Genomic DNA, 15,802 nt, shown 5'->3' on the forward strand with positions numbered 1-15,802 from the left:
GATTAGATATTGAGGAATAGACGACAAGATTTAGTAAAACGTTCACATGAGAGAACAAGGCTGAGACTTGTGAAATTGTGAAAAAACATAGCTATCAACTGAGAGAATAAGATGGCCAAAAAAGAGAGTTAGATGTAAATAAAGTTTAAATTGATGGCTAGAAAATGGTATCTAGAGGTTTGATTTTGGGAATTGGATTGGAGGTAAAGAAGATACTGAACTGGAACAATGGTCTGGGGGAATGACAAGGGTTAACTGATTTCTATAAGCCTGTTTGTGACAAACTTTCCTTCAAGGCCCACTGTGTCTGATAGGCAAGCAATAAGCAGACAGGCCGGGAAATTGAAGACATGTAGCACACTGTTCCATAACAGAGATAAGGAACTCTGCAGCATTAGCACCAGGTCACAGTGCCCAGTTGCACAGCCCTTGGGATTTCAGGTTTTGGTAGACAGACCAAATTAGGAGAAACTGGTAAGCAACCAAATTAAGATGTGTACATGTGATGGGTTTGTGAAACAAAAGAATATGCTGACAGGACAGAATGTGGACAGAATGATTAACACAAAAGGATCCAATCAATAATGCCCAGAGATGGAGAGTCATCAGATGGGGAGAAAGAATACAAAAGGAAGGATTTCAGAAAAGCAAAGGGGAACCCATTTGCTGACATCTGACATTCAAGGACAAACCTCAAGATGAAGTGCACATACTGGCCAGATGTACCTTTCCTCTGCTAACAGCTCTAGGACTGGTAGATATAGAATTTGTTTGCATTATTCTTATCTGCTATCACTATGAATCAATAAAATGTTCTTATTATTGAATAGAGAGGTTGTGGTCAGTCTGAGGGTTTGGGTCCCCCTGGAACAAGGTATCTGGGTCATAAATCCAGTACCAACAGAAATCACGAAGTTGTAAGAAAAGCTGCATAGTCAGGCATAATGTCAGAAAGGCAGAAAGCATACAAGACAGGGCAGAGATCAGAGGGATTATAATTATATGAATCAAAACCATGTGAACAGAAATTACAGTACCTGAGAGAGACAGAGGTTTAAAAAAAGGATTTAGGCTATAAACAGAGATGCTGAATGGACAGATACCATGAGATGGTATGAAAAAAGCTAGCAGGAAGAAAGTAAAGGCAGCAGACAGCTCAGAAAACAAAAGGCATGCTTTTCAGATTTACTAAAGAAGATTATGATTTTGAAGTCAGGAAATTTGTTTTTTTGCCTTAAAGGAACTTTTCAGGCCTTTTTGTGAACGTGTTTTCAATTTAGCATGTTAGTATGTTCCACATTTAGTTGGTGAGTAGGAGCACTAGGGGTATTGGGGGGAAACCCCCAAATCAGGCCACTTTTTGGACTGTCTGGCATATATACCTATCAAGCAGATATATTTCCATCTTTGAGAAAAACCGTAAAAATACCATTTCTACAAAAATAAAGTCATTAACCAAGGGAAAAGGTTGAGCAAATATTTTCTTACAGCACTACAAACAATAAAAGACAAGTAAAACCTCAGTAAAGGCTGCACTCCTATGAAACAATACTAATCTCCAGGCAATAGTTTACTACCACCACCACACTCACACAGCAGAACCTATTCAATAAGCAAACAATGTTAAAAACACAGAAATCAATGAAAACACTCTCACAGACTTTTCTGGATTTTGTACAAGATCTAGTAACATCTTCAAGACACTTTCATTTAAGTAACATGATCATCTTTGTTTTAAAAAAAGCAACAAAAAAAGTCACACTGAATCAGACAACCTTAATTCTAACTCCCTAATGCTACATTTAATTATTAAACATAACAGGGGGTAAAAAGCACCCTGTTCAAATTTGCTGACAACACTAAGATGTGGGGGAATGTGGGCACACTAGACGGGAAGAATGGGCTGCAATCAGACCTAGACAGGTTACACGGGTGGGCGGATGAGAACAGGATGGGTTTCAACACTGACAAGGGCAAGGTGATTCACCTGGAGAGGAAGAACCAGCAGCATACCTACAGGCTGGGGAGCTCCCTTCTTGTCAGTGCAGAGGCAGAAAAGGATCTTGGAATCATCACTGATGCCAACATGAACATGGGCTGGCAGTGTGGGGATGCAGTCAGGAAGGCCAACCATACCTTGTCATGCATCCACAGGTGCATCTTGATCAGGTCCAAGGAGGTGATCCTCCCCCTCTATGCAGCACTGGTCAGGCCACAGCTGGAGTACTGCGTCCTGTTCTGGGCGCCGTACTTCAGGAGGGATGTGGACAGCATGGAGAGGGTCCAGAGGAGGGCCACTCGTATGATCAGGGGGCAGCAGGGCAGGCTCTATGAGGAGAGGCTCAGGGACCTGAACCTATTCAGCCTCCACAAGAGAAAGCTGAGGGGGGGATCTAGTGGCCTGTTACAAACTAGTCAGAGGGGACCAGCAGGCACTGGGGGAGTCCCCGTTCCCCTGAGCACTACCCGGAGAGACTAGAAATAACGGTCACAAGCTGGCAGAGAGTAGATTCAGACTAGACATCAGGAGGTGCTACTTCATTGTCAGGGCGGCTAGGATCTGGAACCAACTTCCAAGAGAAGTGATGCTGGCTCCTACCCTGAGGGTCTTAAAAAGGAGGCTAGACTAACACCTTGCTGGGGTCGTTTGACCCCAGTACTCTTTCCTGCCATGGCAGGGGGTTGGATTTGATGATCTGCTCAGGTCCCTTCCAACCCTACCAATTATGAAACTATAACTACTTAAAAAAAAAAGACATGAATTTAAACCAAACTAGATATCCATCTTATTGAAATGTACATGTACATGGTGCTTCACTCACATTGCTGTAAAATGAAATAACTAAAGACTACACATCAGAAAAAACTCCAGTTCCAGGTCTGGAAGTTGTCAGCAGCTGCTGGTGAGGGGGGTGTATGAGCCCTCTGACTGCCTATATTTATACACATGTCCAAGTGAGGGCAGGGACACATTTTAGTTAGTTTTAAGCAGTTCCTGGAGAGCTACTCCAATTAAAATGCTACATCGTTACATGTATTAAGCCCCTGTGCATTTAAAAATGGCTGTGGGATACTTTAACTGAAGTTCATTTGAAAAGCTTTAACTAAAGTGCTCCCATGGCCATTCTGAAACACAGGGGGGTCCTTAATACACATGATGCTGCAGAGATGCTAGAGCATTCTAACTAGAACGCACTGGGAGCCTGTCTATAAGCAGCCTTTGGTGCCAGAACGTCATACAACTACAGTGTAGACAAGTCGTAAAGAACTAAGAATCAGAGCTTTTGACTGGTTGCTTGCCCTGCAGGCTTCTAGCCAGCCAGGAAGCTGAAGGAGAAGCAGCTTGGCTCAGATAGCTGGGGAAATTATTAAACTTTAAAATAAACCTGAAGGCTATAAGTAAATTTTGGCAGGAAAAGTTTTGGTGACCTACAAATCTTTGACATTTCAAAAGACTCTCTCATTCTATACTGACACAGGACAAAAGTCTTTGGGGTATTTCTACAATTCATCACTGTACTCCTAAGAAAGAAAGATCTTAAGCACATCCTGCCTATCTTCTCCTCCTCCTATGGGCCAAATCTATAAATACAGCAGAGAAGACTCTCAAGGGATATCCCTGGTGTCTGCCCTCAAGATATTTTGCTTCCTTCAATACAACTGCAATGGATAACCCTAAAGCAACTTCACCTCTTTATTTCTGGGTTTGGCGCAGAGGAAAGTAAAGAGTAGATTGAGCATACTTGAGAATGTCAGGGACACAACAGACATATCCACAGTAAGTTTTAGACAAAACACATAAGAATACAAGATGAAAACGGATTTCCTGGTTTCATCCAGTCTAGTCAATCAGGTTTCATCTAAAAACTACTGTACTGACTCTCATTCCCCACACATTTTTCCTCCAAATTTAGACTTCCAAAATTAGGGCATGTCTCTGAACTGGGAAGCTGATTTTTCTGCCCAGAACAGAAGTACGGAGTTGCTCTCAAGTGGTTGCTGCTTCTTTTCCTTCCATTCCCTCCACCAGCCATACAGAGGGAGAAGTGGAGTTTACCACGGTGGAAATCCAAGGAGGCAGGGTTGCAGTGCTGCTGGTTGTAACCCGCTCTGATTACTGGTCCACCTAAAATTTAAAACCAACCACCTAACAGAGGTCCTTCTATTCAGATACTGAAGGAATCTTTGGCAACTCTGTCATCTGATAGCTACTTCTGGTCTCTCCTGCAGATTGTTTTTAGCTCTTTTGAAATCCTAGATTCACCAATGGAGTTCAAACTTCAGCAGCAGCTAGTTGAAGCTTTTGGTTGAACAGTGAAGAGCTGCTGACAGTTCAACTGTGAAAAGGTTAAACTGTAGCTTTTGCCTGAGTAGGAAAGGGAAGGTGAGTGGGCTCTGCCCCTGCTCTATGCAGCCATAACTCTGGAAAAATCCTTTTATCTTCCTTCTGCATTCTCAAAATGAAGGTGCATTTCTTATTTGGGGGCAAGCAACATGCGCAGGAACACAACGATCAGGTATTTTTTGCCTCTATTACTCTTATCAAAAACAATTCTATAACCCTAGTCCTCCGATGGTTAAAAGTGTTTCTAGTGTCAGAACACTAAATAACCTGGTTGTCAGGGCAGTGACCTAGATTGTGGGAGATCCAAATTCAAGTACCTATTCTGAATCAGAAAAAAGGACTATACCTTATGTCTCCTTGCGAAGTCCAGACCTCCAGACTTATGGGTACTTTGTTAATAGGAGACACTAAAAGCGAGAAACTGCAAAGTGCAACAAGCAGAGTATTTTCTTAAAAAAATATTTATTGGTACAGACTGGCTTTATTGGATCTGTACCAGTGACTAAGGGATTCGCATGTGGTAGATCAAAGTTCAACTCCCTGCACCAGAAAATACTGATTTATATAAGAAGTGGAAGAGTTTCAAAAGAAGAGATCTACACAAAAACAGCTAGTAGCCTGGTGATTGAGCCACTCTCCTGAGGTATGGGAATATGGCATAGCAATGATTTGAACAAGATAGCCCGCAAGCCAGGCTACTTGGCTATTCTGGGATGGACTGCTTCTTTCTTAGACTGAAAATGTTTCCTCATGAAAGTTTTATCAGAAATGTAACAGGTTGAGGTTTAGATTTTGAAGAACTGGTGTTTCTAACACTTCATCAGAAAAATTCTGAACCAGCTGTAAGCATGCGTCAGGAAACTTGAAACCAAAACCACACTAGTACATAGACACTCTCTTTAAAACATAACACAACATTCATTTCCATTTTATAGCCCCCCTTTTCAATCCATAAAAATCTTTCCAATATCAGATCTGCAGTTTTTACTGATGACTAAAAAGTTACATGATTTCTTAAGCTTCTCATTACACTTTGGATCTAATGTGCTTATGACCAATTGATTAAGAAAATCTTTTAACCCCCATATTTAATGCATTACCTGAAAACTTATGCGCTTATTTTCTCCTATTGTTAATTCTGCATATTAAAGTAGAAACCAGAAACAAAAATACCTATTTATATGGGGTAAATGTAATAATCATGCACTAACATTTGAAATATACAACTGCATGTTTTTCGTGTACAATATCACAGGCCTTTAAATTCTAAACATCTAGAAATTTAAACAGATATGCTTTGTGATTTCAAAAATACTGTTGACAAATACCAAAATCAAACAACCAAAGACGAAATATATTTAGCATTGTGCTTCTATATTGTTCTTAACTGAACAATTAAGAGACTATTAAAACTGCTCTTACCTTGTGTCTGTTTCTTGTTTACTGCATTATCAGCTTTATGCCTTTTCTGAAGTAAAAATATACAGCTATTAATAATGTTAAAATAATTACTTTTGTTAACAAGAAAAAAAATCCTGCAATTTAGAATAAATATTTTGTGTGTCTGTATGCATACATGCACACGCTCTCATTCACTCTCTCATCTGGCTACCCCCACACATGAATTCAAAAAACATGCATAATTATTGTTTGTTTGTTTGTTTCGAACTGCAGACTTTAAGATATTATCTTTGTTATCTGGGCACTCGGGGGGAATGGTACACTGATCTTGTCCAACTGAAAAACCCTTCCTTTCTGGCTATTTCATTAACTGCACTAGTTTCTAGAAACAAACGACTTGCACAAAATACTTTGATACCACCCCCCCCCCCCACACCCCTCTCCAAAGAAAAGGCCGACAAATTTTAGATACAGGAAAAACTATTAAGGCAGTGACAGTCACGTAATTTGTGACTGATAAGATAACTACCCTGCAGATTTCTATAAACGTTTTTCAAGCAGGTTATGTTCTTACATCAGCCTTAAAAACCCTTTAAGATCTCCCTAAATTGTGAGGCAGTGTCTGGCAGAGAAACTTCAACTAACTTTGGAATCATAAGCTGTGCACCCATTTTGGCATGCTACTATGCTGGGGCTAGTCTTCTGAGACAAAGACTCCTTGACGTGTATTATGCTGTGCTAACGCAAATATGCTGCTTCTGGTTTGAGGCCTATTATGTGCAGGCCTGACTGGGGTGTTTGCAAAGCTCTATCTTATGCTATGCAGGCATCAGAAAATAAGCTAATATATCCAGAGCCAACGTAAAATATCTCTGCACGACAGTCTTGATTCATTTAGACATAAAGACCTCCAGGTGCTGTCATTCTAGGTAAAACATGTAGCATAGCATGATGTAAGCCATATTACTAATTTTGACTACAAGCTCAAGTTCTAAAACACAAAAAAAGCCTCCGACAAAGAATGGAATCTAAGTCTCCGTCAATAAGAATGTGACTTGGAAAAGGCTAATGGACAAAGTAAAATAGAACTCATCACTGTAGACAAGAATACTGGAGAAAGGAACTGGTTTTTCTTTGTGTGATTTTTCTTTGCATGGAATACAGTGATGACAGAATCAGCTATCTAAAATTGTTAGCTTCTTTTAATTGCCATTACATCCAAGCATATCTTAAATAAGAGGGTTAATAAGCTGCTGGGAGAGCATTATTTAGAAGCCCATCCATTCAACCTGTCAACACTAAGCTGAGATATCGTTTTCATAGAATCATAGTGCTGAGGGTCAGAAGGGACCTAAACAGATCATCAGGTCCGACCCCCTGCCCTGGGCAGGAATGAGTGCCGGGGTCGTAACATCCCAGCCAAATATCTATCCAACTTGTTTTGTAACAAGTTTTTTTGACAGACATTGAGCAATCATTGAATGAATTTTCTGATGGAGGGATAGCTAAGATAACAGACAAGCACACTTTAATCAATGACAAGATACCATAAATAGTCCAAGGCACATTATTATTTACCCATAGGAAACATTTTTGCCCCTTATGGTAATAGCAGTACAGTGTCATTTTCTTTCTGCACTAAAGCAAGATGCTCTGATGCCCTGTAGAACATGGAAGTAGCCACTATGCTGTAATATCAGATACTACAGTTTTTATAGACATACCTGAAATGCTGACAGTATGTATGGAAGACATCATTAGGAAGCAAATGCTGCTCAGCCGTGATGCAGCTGCATCCTTAACTTGTTTGGATGAAATATTTATTACTTGCATTATCATAAAACTGATAGCTAGCAATAAAACCCCAGGTTTTAGGTACCATCAGCAAAAAAAAGTCGTTTCCCAAAAAATGTATAGCAGGGGTTATGAACCTTTCTAAACTCAAGCAGTCCTCAGAAAGTGTCAGCTCTTCATTTTTTCTTTTTTGACTACAAACGCGTAACATACAGGCAATCCCCACTTAGCACTCTTAATTGGTTCCTGAAAAACTGAGCGTCAAGCAAAACTGAAAATATTTGATGACCCAAGATGGTGACCTTAATTGTTTTTAATGATCCAAAATGGTGACTGTGAGCATTATAACAAAACTCACTGAGTGCCAAGTGAAATCAGGTATCAATTTAAAATGGGCTTTATAGTGAAACAGCATGAAGCAAAACAGTGTTAAGTGGGGATTGCCTGTAGTCATTTTTCTGTTGCCAAGGACTCAAAGACCACAATAGATCAGAATGTTTTTAACATTAAAAATTCCTACTTGAAATCTTTGTGTTTATCTTGTGAAATGTGTCTGTGCACCCAACCGTGCTAATATTTTGTGGCACCCTGCAGCACTCTTGAAAGGATCTCAAGGCACCCCAGGGTGCCCAGCATCCTGGCTAAGAATCATTGGCTTATGATTTAGCCTTATGGCAAAACGAAGTGAATAAATGAAATGAATAGATGGCTGAGACAAAATGAAAGACTGAATAATAAGAGTCAGTTAAAAAAAAAAGCACACTTTTTGCATAGTAAACAAAGACGCTAGCAGATGGCACAATTTTATAGGCACCACAGCATAGAAATCTAAGGAGGATAGACTGTAGTATAATTGGAGAAGCTGACTCTGAACAGAGGCATAACGGAGTTGATACCCTGGCAAATCTTGCCAAAAAGCAAGGGGGGCAGGGAGTGGCACAGGGGAGTGGGTTCCAAGAGCAGAAGGAATGAAGTCTCTGGTGGCTACAGCATTGTTTGCCCACCCCAGCTGTGGCTCTTACAGTAGCAGTGTGGTGTCCATGCACCCATGGAAAGAGTAATGTCGTAGGGCTGCTTTTGCTGCCAGGGAGCACAGACTGAGTGGTGAAAATGATTCTGACACATCTCCTAAATTTGTACCTAGGGCTAGTGTTCTCTTGCTTGCCCCTTCTTATGCTACTGCTGGTGGACAATAAAGTCTCAGAATGTTAATGGAATGTAGACAAATGTTCTTATGGCTAACTGAACAGTAAAAAAATAAAAATCTGGGAGGCTCTGCTCAATATCCTTTCACTATCATCTCCAAATTGTGTGTCTAACAAAAAAGAATCCTCACAGTTGTACTCAGAAAGCTAGAAAGGCCAGGAGAAGAAACTTAAGGGAAAATAAGAATGGGAGAAAGGCAGAGAAGAGGGGAGGGCAATCTGGTGAGCCTTCACGTCCACACTAGCAGGACCAAAGGCAGCATTAAGAACTCAAACTTAGATATGCAACTGAGGCCTCAAGAATGATTTCAAATAAATTCCTTAGTGATTTGTGAGAGATATGGAGGTACAGGGGCAATGAGAAACCCTAAAGAATACTAAGGAAGGAGCATGATTAGAGAGGCTGGAAGTACTGTCACAATCAAGGAGGCTAGAAATGACACTTCTGATCCCTGAAAACTTTCCCACTTCTAAATCTTATGCTCAATGAAGTAGAAGCATAAAATGGCGGCAACTGTAAATATTTTACTCTGGCAAGAGCCAAAAAAAACTTGGGAGTAATATAAATATACCTAAAGAGTGCTTTTCTAGTGCAAAGATGGCTACTCACAGAGAATTTGGCTGTGGCTGCCCTACATAAGATGGATTCAAGATGGTAAACACCTATTTCCCCATGTATAGAAAATAATTTAATGGCCAGGTATGTGTGTAGTGTCAGGGGATAATAATGGGGCAAATACACTCATTAAAATCAATACTTTGGGGATCTGAATTAGATGAGAGTTCTTGAGCTAACATTTGCGCTTGTTTGGCATTCCTGAAGTAACCTATGCATCTAAAGTGTACTTGAAATATGTAAACTATTATCTGAAACTACAAATTATAAACACCCCTGACCAGTCAACAGAAGACTTTTCATCAAGAAAAAAAAATAACTCTTTAGGCATGCAGTAAAGCTACCATATTTACTCAAAACTGAAGACAACCCTAACCTAAAAACAAAAACCCAATAATTAAGTTCTATACGTGGACAATTTTGAGATGTTATAATTTTTCCACGTATAGAATTTCATTATTGGAGGATCATCTTTAATTCATCCCTCCCCACCATTGCAGAAGGGCAGGCAATAGGGAGGCAGGTGGTATGGGGAGGTCAAGCGGTTTGCCCCTTGCATGTTCCACCTTTGCTGCTCCCTTCCCCCTCTTCCCTTGATTTACACAGGCAGGCTTGATCCTGGTTCTAACCTGGGACATGGAGCATGGCCCCAGCCTAGCCCTTGTAGCAGCAGTTTGGGCTGCACACTACTGCTATGGGGGCCAGGCTGGGCCTGTGCTCAGTGCCCCAAGCTACAACATGGATGAAGCATGCCAGCATGAAGCAAGGGTAACGAGAAGTAGGGAGAGGGGGCAGGTGAAGGAGGTAAGGCAATGTGAGGGGGCAAATGGGTAGAAGAGGCTGCAAGGGGGAGATGCCAGGGTACAGAGGTGGCAGGGGCAAGCAGCAGCTGCAGTCCCAAACCCAGGTAGGGGCTGGAGCCTGAGCCACAGCAGACACTTCCCCGCCCCACCCCCCACACAATTTTAAGATGAGGAGCTCCACCCCATGTTAAATGGCAGAAAACCCTCACCTTAGAATTGAGTAAATACAGTATTTATACCTAATTATAGCAAGGAAGGATAGAGGAGGCTGGTTAGGCTTGCCTAAGGTCTTGGGACGTCAGACCTAGGTGGTACTTCCCATTTCTTGGATTATGCAGAAGTCACTTCAAAGACAAATACCAAATTTTGTTTCCTTGCAGTGTAACATACGTACAGCAGGAGATGGTCTTTACCTCCCTTCTCCCTCTTCTCAGTGTCAGAAGAGTTCAACTTAGCAAACTTAGCTGGGATTACACATCCTCTCACTTTCTCCATATGACCCATAACCTCTACACAGGGCTTGTACTAAGAATTGGGACAAATTGATGCACAACATTAAGTTCTAACTCAATTCATTCTGCAGTTCCTCTTATCCTGTAGCTTCTTTCTCTGTTATACCCATATGCCACCATGACTGATTCCTTCAGTAGAGTCAAAGGGGAAAAGAAGAATCTCCTATTAACATCAGAACACTTCCCTCATGCAATGAAGGAGACTTCACCAATCATTTTTTACCACTGGGGTTAGATTTAGAAACAGTCTGCAAGCAGGCTGTATACTGATCTTAATTTGTGCAATCCCATAATATGGAAACCAAAAAAAAAAAATGGAAATATCTTCTTTCAGATTTTATAAACTTTTCATTTCTGGCTCTTCAGAGACATGAAAAGGGTCTTGCAACATGTCCAAATTAAACCTGGACAGAAACCAACTACAACATTGTTGCATACTTTCAAGCACTAACTTTGTAGCAGGTTGGCTGTTTCATAACTGGTTGAACATTTTTATGGTGCAATAATTACTTTGCATCAGTTAATTGCTCAATACTAACTTTGCACATGTAGCCAGTCTAAATGTACTGTATGGTTAACCAGTGAATTGTGTAATATATGTAATCTAAGACTACTGTGCTTCAAGCATAATTTTGGGCATAAAGAGGAATTCAACATGTAGAAGATGAAAGAAAACTGTTGTAACAAGTTTCTTCTTAATGAAATAAGAAAGAGAAAAGGCTGTTTGAAGCCATGGTGGGATTTGGAAGGCTATAGTAAATCCCAAGGAAATGTGTCAGGTAATAAGGTAGTGAAAAATTGCACAGGTCTATATTTACCATATTCCTACACCATTTATCACATGGATAGCACCTATCTATACAGATGATAGAGACAACATTCTCTCTACCATAGTTTAAGGCTTTCATCTTTCTATCATAGGCTTTTCTATAACTTTCAAGAATCTCCAAATAAACATAATTCAAGAATGTGTTTAATACAGCATGAACCTAGTAACTTCAATTATTTTTAATTTTAGAGATGTGTAAATATTACAGACTAACTTTTGGGAACATTATAAACTAATACGACGAAATATTTCCAATACTTACAATATCTTCAATGATTTCCTTGACTGCTGCTACAGCTAAAATAAACAAAAGAGGAACCAAGGTTGTATAACGACCCGTTGGGGATACATCTGGAATTTGCTATTAAAAAAAGAGAGAAAAAAATCATTGTGTATTTGTAGGTAAAAGTACAAATCTGATTAAAATCAAAGAGAATTGTGCCAAAAATAAAATTAATGCAGCTTTATTCAGTTTTGAGATGTAGCACTGAGTTTTCATTGCGAGTACTACCATATACTAGAATCAAAGGGAGTGGCAAAGTAAAGCACTTAAGCGGTTTATAAAGAATTCAGTAGTGCATTCTCATGGACAAAGTTATGCACATACTTCAGTGTTTGCTGGAACACAGATTTAGAGGTTCAACCTCTCAAGTCCAGTGGAATGTTAGTTTTTACTACTTGTGTCCATGTTCTTTACTTTCTTTTTCGATAGTCTTAGATTACAAGGCATTTTGTACCTGTTTCTTTTATTAGGATTTCCAAACTGACAGTAAAATTTTAAATTTTAAACAAAGGTTTCTCTTGGTTAGAGGCTTTATTTTTGAAATACCAGTTTAAACCACAGAAGATGACCCATGTCCTCACTAATGCCTCTTTCTGCAATATTGCCACATATTAAAAACCTAAAAATCAATAAGCAAGTAGCCTGTACTATACGGAAAAGCATACGCATTATAGTAAAAGCAGAGAGCTGATTATTTGTATAACACTGATATCTGCATTCATCTGAATACAGCCACTAATGATATAGGAAAAAAGCATGAGAACAAGTTCCATGTGATCAGGGTTGTGATATTCAATATGCCCAAGAGGAGGAGAGCTTTGTGAAAAAGAGTATGTTATACAAATGTAGTAATAAGCTTAATATTTTGTATGCATTCTGAATCTACTGTTAAAAGATTCAGAAGGAAAGAATGTTTATTATCTATTTTATTATATTTCTGTGCAACCACATTGTGGCATAAATAAATAATAAAATACGTAAAGAAGTAAAATTGCTAAGTAAATAAAAGGTGACACTTTTACAGATTGACTTGAAGTTTTTCCAGCAGCCAACTTAATGAAACCTTAAACAAAAACAGGATACTGGCATTGTTTGCTGGAAGATTTAAAAAGTGTGTCGACATGTTCTGAACAACTGTTCTAAATATCCATACAAATAACAGTAGGAAAAGTAACATGTATTCATGTTCATTTGCTAAAAATAACTGAAGTATGAAATAAGACTAAAAACAATCTATGTATCAGAATTACATGGTGGCAAAATATGCAAGGTCTCTTTAATAGCCTGCCATTTTCTAATGTTTAAGACCTCCACATGAGGGGAATCAACACGTTGTTCTAAAATCCACAGAAGAAGTTTATGCTGGAAGTGGGTTTCTGTCAAAACTAATTCAATTACAAGAGATTCTATGTACCTTTGAGGAGAGTATGCTCTTAAATAAAATAAACACATTTACTCGCATATCTCACAGTCCTTTTTCCTGAAAATTTGCTGTCCAAAACTGAAGCATCTCTCCTAAGTGGAAAGTTTATTTTTCTGACCAGAAGCATAGAAATGCTTTAAGATAGCTTCTGCTTCTTTTCTCTGCACCAGCCACATGGAGGGAGGGGCAAATCTGAGGTGGGGGAAGAGTGCACTGGTATAGTTGCAACCTGCTTAGATTCATGCTCAACCTAAAATTTAAAAATAATTATCCACCAGGAGCAGTGGCATTTCTATTCAGACAGCTCTGAGGGAACCTTACCATACCAGTTTAAATTAGAGAGAAATATTTTATTCAACATTCTATGAAACTGCTTCTTAAAAAAAAAAAAAAAAAAGCATTTCTGGATAAGAAGGACCTTATCTGGATGAATCATATAATTAATATTCACTTTATGCCAATTAGAGCTCAAAGTAATGGAAGCATTACATTTCATTTGGATGTGCCAAATGACATCAAGCCAACATGGCCATCTAAAAGTTAATAAATATAGAAATATCACATGAATGATAAACAACATGTCTACCTCCTTTTTAATTTTTTTTTTTTTTTTTTTTTTTTTTTTTATATGCAGCAATATCATGCAATCATATTAGAATCTGGTTAAACTGGTTAAGAGCCTGTCATATGCTGGAGTGTTCTAGGGAAATCCTTACCGCATGAAGTGGTGTTGGCTAATCAGTAATATGGTATACTTTCTTAAACTGGTGATCTGCCAATTGGCTAACATTTGAGCTGAAAATACAGTCTTTTGAAAACAGACTTCAAAGTCCAAGTGTAGTCAAGGTTCTGTCACTTTGTGCAAGAAGTAACCCTTAATCCTGTTCAAAAAAGGACAGAGAATCTTGAAAGGGTCCAGAAAAGGGACACAAGAATTATTAAGGGCCTGGAGGACAAACCTTATGAGGACAGACTGAGGGATCTGGGACTATGCAGCATGAGAAAGAGAAGACTGAGGGGGGACTTGGTAGTCATCTATAAGCAAGTAAGAGGTAAGTGCTGGGAGAAAAACTGTTCACTAGGGCACTCCAGGAAGGGACAAGGAGCAATGGCCATAAACTGTTAGAAGATGGTTTCAGGTTGGATACAAGTAAGAACTTCTTTACGGTAAGGGTGACCAGAATCTGGAACAGACTTCTTAAGGAGGGGGTGCAGTCCCCAACCTTGGAAGTCTTCAAGACGACACTGGACAGACACCTTGCTGGGATCATTTGATCTCAGCAGTATTCCTGCCAAGAGCATGGGGGTTGAACTCAAAGATCTTTCAAGGTCCTTTCCAGCCCTTAATTTCTATGTTTCTATAAAAATGCAGTTTGGGAAAGGTAAAATATTATATTCCTTATCTGTAATGTTTCCAATTCATAATACAGGATTTGTTTATTTTGTGAGCCAGATCCACATCAGTGATGCCCTTTATTACGAAAAATAAAAGATTACAAGGAACTCTCCTCCTCTATCAGATGGTTGCCAGATACATTCTGTTTTTATAACCACAACCTGTGTTCCACTGATACATTTTCATATATTTATTTGCTAAAACCTCCTTACATGGATACACAAAACTTCTGCAAAATATTCAAAATCGTTATGAGTACTCTATGACATTTATTAGTACTTAAATATTTGAAATCTAAATCCTTTCAGCTGAGCTTACCTGAAGTAACGCAATAAAAAGAAAAAATGCATTGGCAGCTCTTCTGAACTGGGAATAAAGGAATCTTGGCAGGAATGTGATTATGTTGTATTTTGCAGTGCTAAAAGACAAGGAAAAAAACAGGTACAAGTACTATAGTACCAACAATTTACCTGAATATAAGATGAGGTACTGCTCCCCCGCCCCCACCCCACATCAGCATGGGGAAACAAAGTCCCTTATCTTATATTGCTTCACGGCCTCTTGAAAGCTCAGATTAAGCGTAGTCTATGCTTACCTGGCAAGGGAAACACCATGACCATGGAGGCGGTCTTCCTAGCCACACCAGGGAAGACTGCTCTCCTGGCATTGGGATAGTACCAGGAACACCTGGTTCCAGTCACGAAGGGGAGGAAGGAAGAGCCTGGCAACTGCAGGCCAGTCAGCCTCACTTCTATCCTGGGGAAGGTCTTTGAAAAAATTAAAGGGCCACATTTGTGAGCACCCTGCATGGGAACTGATGTTGAGGAGTAACCAACACGGGTTCATGCCAGGCCAATTCTGCCCGACTAACCTGGTCTCTTTCTATGACCAGATAACAAAGAGCTTAGATGTGAAGGAGGAAGTCGATGTCATCTTCTTGGACTTCCAGAAGGCCTTCGACACAGTGTCCCACCCAATTCTGGTGGGCAAGCTGAGGGGTTGTGGCACTGACGAATGCACAGTCACATGGGTGGCAAACTGGTTCCAGGGGCGCACCCAGAGGGTGGTGGTGGACAGGTCAATGTCGACCTGGAAGGGTGTGGGCAGTGGAGTCCCTCAGGGCTCGGTCCTTGGGCCGGTGCCATTCAACATCTTCATTAGCGACCTGGACGAGGGTGTGGAGAGCACCCTGTTC

The 15,802-nt window shown here is 39.9% G+C and overlaps 1 protein-coding gene across 1 annotated transcript in view; it reads right to left on the reverse strand.

Annotated features, from left to right (window-relative positions):
• The window catches only part of ATP8A1 (ATPase phospholipid transporting 8A1), a 216,192-nt gene that overhangs the window by 195,779 nt on the left and 4,611 nt on the right, over positions 1-15,802 (reverse strand). Inside the window, exons 3-5 of the mRNA XM_019525855.1 lie at positions 14,926-15,025; positions 11,768-11,866; positions 5,768-5,813 (exon numbers count right to left, since the gene is read on the reverse strand). Of these exons, the coding sequence (XP_019381400.1) occupies positions 5,768-5,813; positions 11,768-11,866; positions 14,926-15,025 (245 nt within the window). The remainder of the gene's footprint in view (positions 1-5,767; positions 5,814-11,767; positions 11,867-14,925; positions 15,026-15,802) is intronic.

Source organism: Gavialis gangeticus, unplaced genomic scaffold (assembly GCF_001723915.1).
Source record: "Gavialis gangeticus isolate Ggan-Ray unplaced genomic scaffold, GavGan_comp1, whole genome shotgun sequence".
Lineage (NCBI taxonomy): Eukaryota > Metazoa > Chordata > Crocodylia > Gavialidae > Gavialis > Gavialis gangeticus.